We start from the raw sequence: 12,793 nt of genomic DNA on the forward strand, positions 1-12,793 counted from the left end.
GTGGATAAATTGTTAGGTTAGTTTTTAAATAAATTAATCTTATTTACTTGTAGTAGATCAAGATTAAGTTTGTATTGAATTTATATGTTATGTTTATCTTCTAAACTAAAGTCATCTATTTATATGGCTTGTTGTTGAATATAAATATAATAGTAGGTTTCAAATCTTATTATTGAGAATGTTCAAGAGAATTTCTTATATTTAGTGACTTATGTTTCAACTTGGGGGCTTGGAATGCTTCAAAAAACTGAGCAGAAGTATAAAATTCTACAATTTTATCTAAGCAACTTCAGCACAAGTTTAAATTCTACAATTTTATCTAAGCTTAATTAGTCATGCTAATTGTTCCTAAAACTTATTATGGATGCGCAATAAATCTACACAAGGAAGGCCGAAAACATGATTGTGGTAAAGGATGAAGTTAACACTTAACACCCTAGTTAATTTAACCACCAAACTAATAGGCACATTATTTTCCAAATGATTGATTTACTACATAACCAACTAGCTAGAGATCTTCAGTAGTGACAATGTGATGCATATTGGTTTTGGTTTGACTTATGTACTATTGTCTCCACTGCCTAAAAATCACTGGTATTTTGGATTTTACTAAATTCAAGCTTTGGCTCAACTTACTTGAACGGGCACTTATTGTCCTCATTCTCGTCTACGCTCCTGACAAATGGATAGAAGAGTTACTATGATCATGCTCAAATAAGAAGGTAGTAAAATCAATTTTTTCACTATTTTTCATCCAACCCAAAAAAAGAAAAAGAAAAAAGTTTTAGAACATTAGCCTCATTACACAAACATGATAGGTAGACTTCTTCATGTCATAGATTGGCACGTTGGTTGTTGCTGTCATATGAAAATGAAGAACAATATATCAAACGACATGTTTGTAGACGTTTTTAGTTAAAAGATGGGAAAGTCTCCTAGAATCATCTCTGGCCCAGGGGATGTATACTGTGTGGACGAGATGGAGTGCATTTGCCCCATTGGCCTATGGAGATGGAGTGGCCCCAGAACTCAAACTCTTGCCTATTGCTGAAGACCTCAAGGTCAAGGTCCTTCAAAAAAAAGCTAGATGAAGTAGAACCCCACACCTGGTCACCCAGCACCAATCCGTGGTGTAAACCTTAGTACGTACCATGTCTGTGTGTTTATGTAGACACTGTAAACAAGATGCCTGAGGTGGCATTGGTAGCTCTATTGGCAGGAATGCATTCCAGCATAATGCATTCTGAAGAAGCCAATATTAATAATAGTAGTAGTAGAAGCAACAATGACAACATCTTGGAAAAAGAAAAGAGAAAAATATTCTTATTATAATCTGAGGAATATGGTTAATTACAAAGACAGGTGTCAAGTCATCATTCTCTTGTTTTTGGACATTTTCACAGTTGGAGTACTATTTGGTGACTAGATGAGAGAGAATGTGCCAACTTGGCACTATGCCATGTGGGTAGGTGACTTTGCCACCGCTTGGGGAACAATTCTTGAACAATGAGAGGGACATCAGAAGTACTGTAAGTGATACACGTGTCTTTAAGGTGGTCCAACATGCACTCAACCAATAAGGGGTGTTCTCATAGCTGCTGTCCTTAAAAAGTCACTATCTCCCTTTTTGTGAGTGTTTGAGTACCATGTCAGGTGCATATCTTACTTCCTTCCCAAGGCAGTCATTCTTTTGGCACGGGCCAAGGATGGGATTTTGTAGCCAACGCTTCCTCTGCCTCTGCTCACAGCCACTCCACAATAAAAATTCCAAATCCAACCACATAGACATTCCCCCATGCCTTGGTTGGTGGAATGTACACCTCTTAGCTTAGCTCTTTCAGAAGATTCAATAATTTGATTGAACATGGGACAAATAGTGAGAATAATACTTTCTAAGTGAGTTAATCCTTCACTTACCTCTTAGCCTAGCTCTTTTGGAAGATTCAATAATCTAGAATTCCACTCCTAATTGCACTTTTTCAGTTCGAAGTGCTTATAAGATAGCCATGGAGATGCGGGATCAACCTAATATGGGTAGTACCGTAGTAGCTCTAATGACAATGATCTTATGAAATTTTAGAAAAGGCTTTAGGGTCTACCAAAGCCTTCTTTGGTTAGCACGGATCTCCAATCAACGCAGCTAACGGTTGCACAAATTTCATATCATCGTGACTGAATTCCTAAAGCAATTCTAGATTGATATAGATAATTGGTGCAAAGTTCTTCAATGCAACACACTTCAATAGATGAACCGGAAGTAGAGGTTTTTAATTGATAAAGACATTATATCAAATTTTATCAATCAACATTGAAGGTGATTTTATTATTTATTTAAAGAATAATTTTTTTTTTTTTTCCTACATAAAAGTAAAAGAGGAAGCAAATTAATATGGAAGGAAAATTGAATGTTAAAAGTCTCCTAGAATCCATCTCTGAGCAGTGGACGTATACCATGTGAAAGAGATGGATCGCAATGGAAGGCCCATATGCCCCCACTGGGCCATGGAGATGGAGTGGACCCAAAAACCAACTCTTGGGTCTTACTGAAGACCTATCAAGGTTCTGTCAAAGAACCATACTGCTTTTGCTTCTTGCCCATAGTGCAGACTATTATGAACACTTAGTTGTTGATGTTTAACTCATGTCATCCACAAGCATGGAAATTATCTACAAATATGTATTTCACTAATACATTTTAATTTATACGAGCAACTTTGATCCTTCTCCACTCAAAGTTACAGATCTGCCTTTTCCTTTCTTTCTTTTGGGTCATGAATACAAATCTACCAAAATTTCAATTACTCTCAATTGACAATCTTCAACTCTCTCTGATCATGCAATGTTGCTGTTGCTTCCTCCCAGGTGGTCTTTGAGGATTTCTCTTAGGTAGTCTAGTTGCTCTGAGCTGCCTTGAAGTTCATCCCACTAGAAAAAATAGACCAAGAAAGCCATTTTATCAGTTGATTTAAATCAGGAAGAAACAAACAAATACCAAAAACAAAAACAAAAATAGATGGACCATAATTCTTCATCAGGACTTCAATTACCTTGTCCAGAACATGTAAGAAATGGTATGCCATTGATAATAATCCACAATTCAATATAAAGACGATACAAAGTCGTGTCATGAGATAGTCATCACTCAGAATCAACATATTTATGAGGCAAATTAAAAATTGTATGGGCTAAATTTGTGCCCTGCTCAACAAATATTTGAAGATGTGTAACACATAGTAGTTGCTCATGTCCAAGTCAAGCAGCCCTCTCTCTTATGCGGGACCAAAGATATCTCAATCAAGGCATACAGCCTCTAATGCGGGCAATTTTTGTGCCCAAATCACTTTAGTGAATACTGTATCGTTTGATCAATTTGGGAACAAAAGCAATAACAAAAATGCAGTGATGACAAAACCAAGCTAATATTTGGTGTACTAAGATTGAAGAATTTTTTCCATTGAGTAGACTCCCTGTTCTAGAATAGCTGGCCACAAATATGCATGGCAGGTCACCCAATAATAAGCAACTACCAAATAGAGATCTAAATGAGTCCCTAATAATATGCCCATTTTCACTTGGTTATGCAATATGTACATAGGTTATAGGTGTCTTTACCAATAATGACAATGAACAAGATGTCTAAAGTGATACTGGGAAATGCTTTCATAATTTAATATGAGAATTATATATGTGAGTGGAAATCAAAATATATAATTTTGAACCAAAAAAAAAAAAATTGTCTTGTTCCAACTCAACTTTAGGGTCTGGAAGAATATTCACTCAATCCTATATTTCTAATGCAGTCTGGTGGTTGAGCGCAAGGCACTGTATATATGTATTTTAGGGGGTTGGACTTTGCTATAGAAGTAAGATCTTCAACAAGGGACATTGGTTCCAGACATACAACTTCTTTACTCTAGGGAAACTGTGTTCATATTTTCATTGACAAAAAATATGCTACTCTAATGTTTTCCAATTAACACAATACTGTTTTATCATAGTGCCTATTCAACTAAAAAAATAAATAAACAAGAAGTCTAGCTAAGAAGTCTGTGGTGTTCAGTTTGCTTGGAGTTTATTGGCTGATGCCAAAGACAGTTGTTAATTTACTAGCTTGTTGGCAAGGAAGGTTTGGTCATCATTGAAATGGTGTTATTTTGATGGTTGCTCCTCATTGTTTGATGTGGTGTCTTTGGAGAAAGAGAAATGACCGAAGCTTTGAGGATTTTGAGATCACCTTGCCAGATCTTAAATTACTTTTCTTTTAAACTATATTGGATTGGATGACATTTGTGGGAAGTTATAAACTATGTTCAGTTTGTGATTTGATAGATCATTTTAATTTGCGTGCTTGATCGTATTGTCCACGGTTCTATGCATCCTGTATGCTTGGAGTTGGTGACTTTCTTTTTTGGTCTCAATAAAAATTCTTTATTTATCCAAAAAAAAAAAATTTCTAGATAAGATGGCTCAATCGATAAAAGGGATATTATACTGAGCTCAACTAAGCCTTACCTTCAACTAAGGATCTATATTCATCCATTGGTGACTAGGTTGTTTTACTAACCACCAATCTACTCAACTCTCCCTTCTCCAGGCTTGAAATTGATTGTGTAAAAGATTAGTTAAGCATGACATTTATAAAAGGGACACCAAATATAGGCATAAGAATTTTCTATGAAAGTGGACTTAGCTATGGGTGTTTGGTGATCACATATATGTCCAACTGTCATGTCTGTTTGTTTCTGTATAACACCCACCATTTTGAATTGTTTGACGACCGTATCTATCAACTCATGTCATGTTGTGTTGACATGGTGCTCAAAGGTGAAAAGAAAAGGGTCTAGCGTAACCCAAATAATATCACCCTACATGCATAAATGATGATTAAATTATATTTACCATTAGTTTGAAGATAATCTTCTCCATTGTATATCCATACAAACAGACACACACATGTGCATCTGTACATATATAAAGTGAGTGCCTAATTAGACATGGTGTAAGATTTGTTACAAACACAGTCCATAACTTTTGTGGGACTATATGTATTGCCAGCCACTGTTGATTACTTCTTCCCACTGCTTTCATGCATACAAAAGACCATCTTGATTGGAGATGAGGGGCTGTTCTATCTATATAGTGCTCAAGGTTTATGATATATGAGTAAAAACACCCATGCTTTCATTGCATGTGCATGTGACATGCATATGTTGATATGGTAAAAATTTATATAACTGAAAACAGATTATTAAGCAATGGAATAAATATAACTGAGCTGAAAAAGTCTCTTAAAGATGTTAACTTCTATCACCATTCTTTTTTATTTTTGGCCAAGGCCTTCTTATGATTTTCAAAATGGTTTTATCATGCCATGTAAACCAAGTTGAGTGATGTCTGCTAAAGCAAAGAATTACCAAATTTCAGGAAAATGGAAAACATGAAAACTCACCTCTTGATTTGACAATGAATAGACCTTCCAACCAGCAGCAGTAATGTAGCGGCGTTTCAGCATGGTATGTCCTAAAGGTGCCCCTGCAGAGATATGATTAATGGCAATCTAAATCATTAGTTGTTAAAATAACTCACTCAAATATCAGCAGACAGGACATGCTGTACTGTTATAAAAGTAGGCAATACTCACCAGTATTCCTTGAGAAATGAGTTGGCCCATCAATCTCCAAAGCAACCTTCTTATCAACCAAAACTGCATCTAAAGTATACCCATCCACAACATATTCTAGGACCCAATTGAGGCCAGTGCTAACGAGAAGACGAGCTACCTCCTTCTGAAATGATGAAGTTGTTTTTGTATTAAACCTCTTAGTTTTTCTTGCATGAGAAATTTTGTCCTCGAGAGCACTCCTTAGAGATAACTGAAGATGTGAGTACTCTAGCTTCAAGCATTGGTTCACAAGATGAACTTGAGAAGCAAACATGATATCCTCCCTATACTGCTCCGAAATCCTTTGCTCCTCAAAGTGGCTCAAGGTTCTCCATAAATGAGAAAAGAAATTCCGTTCCATTTGTCCAAAAACAGCATAAGACCAAGCTATATTCCCAAGCTGATCCCTATTGAAACTGAGGACAGGAGATCTTAAAGCTTGATCAGAATCAAGATCTTTATTGCTGTCCAAACTGCTATCTTCACAGAATTTAAATTGGCTAGCATTCTTGAAGACATCATCTAAAGATTCAAACAAAGGGTCAGCAGGCTCATATAAAGAAGCAAAAGCCCACAACACCTGAGCAAGTTCCTGCTCCTGGAAAGTGTGAATTATATCTGATGCCCTTTTTGACAATTCTGAAAAGAGTTCAGAAGCAGAGTGCTGCATTGAAGCAAAAGCACCCGCAACATTAGCAACATTCTGAGAATTGAATTCTGAAACTTTGGTTAAGGCCACCTCTGCAACTCTATCCATTTCTGATAGATAAAGAAGCTCACCTCCAATCTTGGACAATGCCCATGATATATTTGAGATACCTTGAGCTGAACATTCTGGTAAGGCCGTCATTGCAATACCCACTAGCATAGACATCTCTCTTTGACGGGCAAAAGCCAGCCTACGTGTTTCTGGCATTGAAACCTTCTCCATGTTCTTAGCAATACGATGAAGAGCAGTAGCAATGTTAAAAGGAGAGAGAGGTGAGGGGCTTAAGCCTTTCCCAACAGCCATGATTGTGTCAGCAGTAACCTCCAACACTTCCTCTGCAGTCTGTGCTTCTATAATAGCTTTGTTCAAGTTAATTTCTTTCTTACGATCAGAGGGCCCCGAAAATTGGGACAACCTCTGAACAAGTTCTTCCATTGCCTTCTCCTTCTTCTCTTCAAACATCCCACCTGCCATCATACTGACCTTCCTTTTAAGATCATCAATATCATCCAAATTTTCCATATCTTGCAATTCAAAGTCATCCTCTGAATCAGAATCCAAATCTTCTTTAACTTCCTTGAGTTTCCTATCAATTTTCTCATTGTTTACCAATTTCTTCTTCTTCTTTTTCTTTTTCTTCTTGACGGCAACCAAATCCTCCATTTTATGACTCAACCCCCTTGCTTCAATTGATCTGAGGGCAACCTTTCTTGCTCGCACACACCAATCCATTCCATCAGTATCTTTCAACAGCCTAGACTCAATTTGTTTTTTCTTTTTCTTAGGAGGTTTAACATCCAAAGGGTCAAGCTCCCCGAGGAACTCCAATTCCCAATCCATACTACTTTCTTTTTCTTTTTCTTCATCACCACCATCAACACTCACTGAGCTAATAGCACTATCTCTACCTAAATTTATACAGTTTCTTCTCACAAAACCCGGCTCGGGTTTTCGAGTAAAAAACCCAGTTCTCAATTTTAGCATTGGACGCTTATGAACTATCTTAGGATAAAAAATGAAGGGTTTAAAACAAGTTTGGTTAGGGAATCTGTTTAACAACCCTTCCATTGTTTCTCTTCCTAATTCCTATATCTTTCTTCTTCTTTTTCCTAAGCAAAATGATAAACACTAAAGAAACCAGCTATCTAAACAGTGAGCAAGCAATGTAAATTACTTGCCCATGAAGAGAAATCACAAGTTGTTGAGAAAGTGAAACATACCCATTACTCAGAGTGTTGAGAAAACGGAAGCAGTAAAGCAAAAGCCCCACAAAGCTCTTCCTTTAATTCGATGTTGTTTTATAGCAAATAGTAGGAGCGTAGAACAGAGCAGAAGAAAATGATATCACAGTCACAGATATTTGAAGCTCTCTCAACTCTCAACTCTCAACACAACGGATAAGAGAAGAAAGGAGCTCGTATATGGTGTACCCGGCATATATGCCGGGTCACTCACACACTGTAGTTTGCAAAGTAAACGGTGTCGTTTTTGTCTACAACGATTTATTTTAAAGATATGTTTTTTTCTTTTTCTTTTCCTCAATTTGTTTCTCTACTTTTAAATGAAGGCATCAACATTGACAAAATGGGATTAAGAGATTATTTTACAATTTTTTTTTTTATTATCTTAACAGATTTATATAGAGTTCAAATTTGGTAAAAATGGGGTATAAAACTCATGTTTTACACAATCTAATAAAAGATTACCAATCAACATCTATATCTATATATTACTAAAAGCTGAAGTGTAGCGTTTAATATTGCTACTTTCACGTTGCACTACATCAGCTGCCACATCATTTTAAAAATATATATATAATTTGTCGTACAATTTTTAAATGGTTTTTACAATTTTCAGCCCTATAAATGCAACCCACTACTTATTTATTTACTTCCACTCTCACCTTATAATAAATCCAGCACATTACTTACTTATTTACTTCTACTATCACCCTATAATAAATCTGTATAATTAATCCAACTCACCTCTTATTTATTTAGTTCCACTATCAAGCCCAATTCAAAGCCTTTTTAGTTCAGTTTTAGGGTTTTATATGAGCCTTTTCAGCTTAAAGGAAGAAAAGAAAAACGTTGAAGCCTTTCAAGCTTTAGGAGTTTTTTTTTTTTTTCTTTCCAATTTTCTTATAATTGTTTTTAACAATTTTTTTTTTAATATTTACACTTCTCCAACCTTTCTCTCTCTCTTACCATTTCATCTCTCCAATTCTTCAATCTTTCTCCATCCCTTACCTTTTCATCTCCCCACTACTCCTTTACATTAATATCATTCTTTCTCTTTCTCTTCATTTTCCTTTATTTTTGTTTCTTCTTATTCACACCTTCTTAGTATAAATTTATCACTATCTCTTCTATTTTATACATAGTTTTCCCTTACAAAAAAAAAAAGTTCTCTCTCTCTCTCTCTCTAAATTTTTTGGTGGATTTTTTTTTTCTTGCATCTCTACTTTAAGTTGATAATTTTTTATATTCTTTAAAACTCTATTTTAGGTTTATATGATTTAGTTTTGTTTTTAAATTTTTTGTTGTTTTATTTTTTATTTTTTATTCTCTTTAATTGTTAAATGTTATCCTATTGCGCTCTAAAGAATTAAATATAGCATATAAAAATATAATATTATTTTATTACATAGCATGATTTGGATAGTTTGGTATTTATTTTGTTACATAGTATGATTTTTTATAGTGCTCAATTTAGATGTTAAACTATGAGAGTTTACTAATTTTTGTTTATTTTCTAATCCTTTGTGGTGGACAAAGTACTCTTAATAGTTGTATTAAAAGTACTCTATAAGAGCATCTCTAGCAGCCTCTCCAAATTTTTGTACTGTTTGGAGAGTGAACAGTTTATTTTACCTTTTGTCTATCTACATTTTCAAAAACACTTTCCAACAAACTCTCTATCATATTTTCTATCTCATTTAAATATTATTTCTTCATTCATTCTTTATTCTTTTTTTAATCTTTCTTTATTTATTCCCAACTATATTTTCTAACTCTCACCAGCTAAAACATTTACAACATTTTCATAACAAATCACATATAGTAAGTTATTATTGATTCTAATTTAAATCACAACTTAAATTACTTCTTTGTCTATTCATAATAACCAATAAAAATCTACTATTTAAGATTTATTACGAAAATATTATGAAAATATTATAGACATGACATTCCCTAAAATATATATATATATATATATATATATATATATATATATATATATATAATCATAAATTTTTTGTAATTATCATATTCACTCAATTTTTTCCACCACACACGTACACGTACAGACCACTTTTACCCACCACACACACTCCACTATAACTACAAACCAATTCTCCACCACATACCAAAATATCTCATCTCAAACTCAATGTCAAAGACTCAAACAGAGAGAAGATTCAGGGCAAAATTTGGGAAATAGTACAGTAAGGGAAAAATTTTAGGACAAAAGCATGCGTTCAAACTTAATTTGTTAGTTGGACTCTTTTTGGAAGTCGATTTTACCAAACTTGACTTCCGGGTAACTTCAGTCCATGCCACCACATATTTCTGTCTAACGTGGATTAAAAAATAAGGAAAAAAAACACCCCGTAGAAGTCGAGTTCAATAAACTCGACTTTTATAAGTCGACTACAGTGAACTCAACTTCAAGCTTGCGTAAACGACTGTACACCACATAAAATCGAGTATATTATACTTGACTTTCACTAAAACGGCGTAGGAAGAGAGAGACACCGGAGAGAGAGAGAGAGAGAGAGAGAGAGAGAGAGAGAGAGGACGACCAAGCGACGAAGATGGCGAGGAAGACGATCATGGTGATCGGGTGCCAGAGGAGGCTGAGGAAGAGGATGAGGAGCTTGATGAGCGAGTAGTTCATGTTGTACAGATGGGTCTTTCTCCACAACCGATTTGCTCTGCCTCCACACCCGCTTGTCCTCCTCCCTACCACCGACAAAATGCGGTTTTTTGCTTTTGTTGTTCAAATTTCATTTGACTTATGAGAAAAATTGTTTTTTGTAATTCAAATTTTTCCATTGGGTTTTGTGTTTTTGTTTTTGTTAACGTATAGTATTCTGGGCTTGGCCCAACTAGGTCACTTACTTGTATAGCACACATTATACTACTTGTACTGCACTCATATTTATTTGTACAGCACTCATATGCCTCCTATATAAAGGCACTCATGTATATTATTTCAGTGTGAAATACAATACTATTGAATTCAGTATTTCTAACATGGTATCAGAGCCACTGCTCTGACCTTTTCTTAGCGGTCTTGTCTTTATTGGTGTAACTCTATTCTTAATATTGCTTCCGCTGTCACAACAACTGCCACAGCCTTTCGTCGTTGAACTTTCGAGTCTTTCAAACATCGTCCTCAGGTTTTGAACCTGTAGCAGCCGCCGTTGAGGAGTTCAAACACTGCAAAGACCACTGCCTTTTCCGGCACCGCCGTAAATATTACTCCGATAAATTTTTCGAAGGTACCACGAAGATCGTCTTGCTCCGATCTACCTGTTCGTGAAAACCTCATAGTAATCGGAGTCTCCACGCGCCCTCACGCGCCGCCCAAAGTTTCTGCATTGAAGGTCACGCGCCCACGCGCCGCCACGTGCCGAATTGAGCTGCCACGCGCCGCCACTCGCCGAACCGAGCCGCCACGCACCTCACGCGCCAGACTACTCCTGCTGACGTCAGCCCTAAGCCACGTCATCCTGCCACGTCATCTTCCAGCGCGCTATTGACGTCACCCGCCACGTCACTGTTGATCGTTGACTTTGACCGTTGATCGTTGACTTTGACCATTTACCGTTGACTTTTATGGAGTTGACTTTTTGCAGTCCAGGTTCTCCTTACTCAGTTTTTTGCGTAGATTTCATTTTTGCAGTCTGATTTTGTATATTGTGTCTCTAAATGGATAAAAAGGATATTTTTCTTCCTAGTCCCATCAATACTGTATTGGAGGGGACTAGGAATTACTTATCTTGGTCTCAAGCTATGCGCAATTTCCTTAAGGGTCGCATGCTCTGGCATTATTGCACTGGTGCAATCACTATTCCTGTAAAGGGGGCAAGTGAAGAAGATGTTGTCTTTCTCAGTCGCATGATTGAATGGGATAGTCACAATCACATGATCCTCACATGGATTCGAAACACTTCCATTCCCTCCATCTCCAATTCGCTGGGCAGCTTTGATGATGCGAAATCAGCATGGGATATGTTGGCCAAAAGATACTCTACCACTCACAGATCCATGAAATATCAGTTGGTGGTTGAATTGCATCAACTCAGGTAAGAACCGGGGCAGTCCATTAATGACTACTATGATCAACTTCGCTTCATTTAAGACCAAATTGACCTTTCTGATCCAACTTGGGCATGCTCAAAAGATGCTCAACAATATGCTGCTATTAGAGATGAATTTCGTCTCTATGAGTTCCTGATGTCACTCCACAAGGACTATGAGCCCATTCGAGGTCAGCTTCTTAATCGTTGTCCTCCTCCCTCTCTTGATACTGCTGTGAATGAGTTAGTAAGAGAAAAAGCTCGCCTTGCAACTCTTTGAGCCTAGGATAAGTTTAATGTTCTAGCCCTTACTCCTTTTGCTCCATCCATAGAGCAACCTCAGCACTCAGGTGATCCTTCTGGCTCTAGCAATCGTCGCAGACAGTCCAATAAAAAGTTCTGCAATTATTGCAAGCGGCCTGGCCACACTATTGAAACTTGTTACCGTCGCAACAAATCTACTGTTGCAGTTGCTAACACTGAGTCTATTCCACCAATGCCTCCCATTTCAACTGAGTCCAGTCTTCTAGATCCACTATCAACCTCTCACCCACTGAACTACAGGAGATCATAGCTCAAGCTGTTCGTATGGCTGGTAATGCATCTCTTTCCATTGCTCTCTCAGTTTTACCCAGTAAGTCTCAAACTTGGCTTTTTGATTCTGCCTGTTGCAATCACATGACACCTCACTCGTCCTTATTTTCCAAACTTGACCCTGCTCCACATCCCCTAAATATTCACATAGCTGATGGTTCCACCATGCATGGGAATAGTCTTGGTTTTGTTTCAACCTCCAACCTCTCTGTTCCTGGGGTCTACCATGTTCCTGACTTATCCTATAATTTGTGTTCTGTGGGACAATTAGCTGAACTAGGTTATCGCCTTATTTTTTACTATTCTGGGTGTATTGTGTAGGATCCGAGGACGGGGCAAGAGCTTGGGACCGGCCCTAGAGTTGGGCGTATGTTTCTAGTGGACAATCTTCATCTTCCACCTGTTGCTCCAGTGTTTGTTGCTGCTGCTACTGCTGTAGTGTCTTCCTTACCCTCTCTCTCACTTTGGCACTCTCGTCTTGGTCATGCACCCTCTTCTCGGGTACAACTGTTAGCTTCTA

General features: G+C 36.9%; 1 protein-coding gene across 1 annotated transcript; it reads right to left on the reverse strand.

Moving 5' to 3' along the window:
* Positions 1-2,562: 2,562 nt before the first annotated feature.
* Positions 2,563-7,776, reverse strand: LOC142632005 (RAP domain-containing protein, chloroplastic). Its single transcript, XM_075806423.1, is given in 4 exon segments — positions 2,563-2,850; positions 2,853-2,925; positions 5,450-5,532; positions 5,642-7,776. Coding segments are annotated over 4 exon segments (1,986 nt in total). The 5' UTR covers positions 7,440-7,776; the 3' UTR covers positions 2,563-2,818.
* Between the last annotated feature and the right edge of the window lie 5,017 nt (positions 7,777-12,793).

Source organism: Castanea sativa, chromosome 4, assembly GCF_040712315.1.
Source record: "Castanea sativa cultivar Marrone di Chiusa Pesio chromosome 4, ASM4071231v1".
Taxonomy (NCBI): domain Eukaryota; kingdom Viridiplantae; phylum Streptophyta; class Magnoliopsida; order Fagales; family Fagaceae; genus Castanea; species Castanea sativa.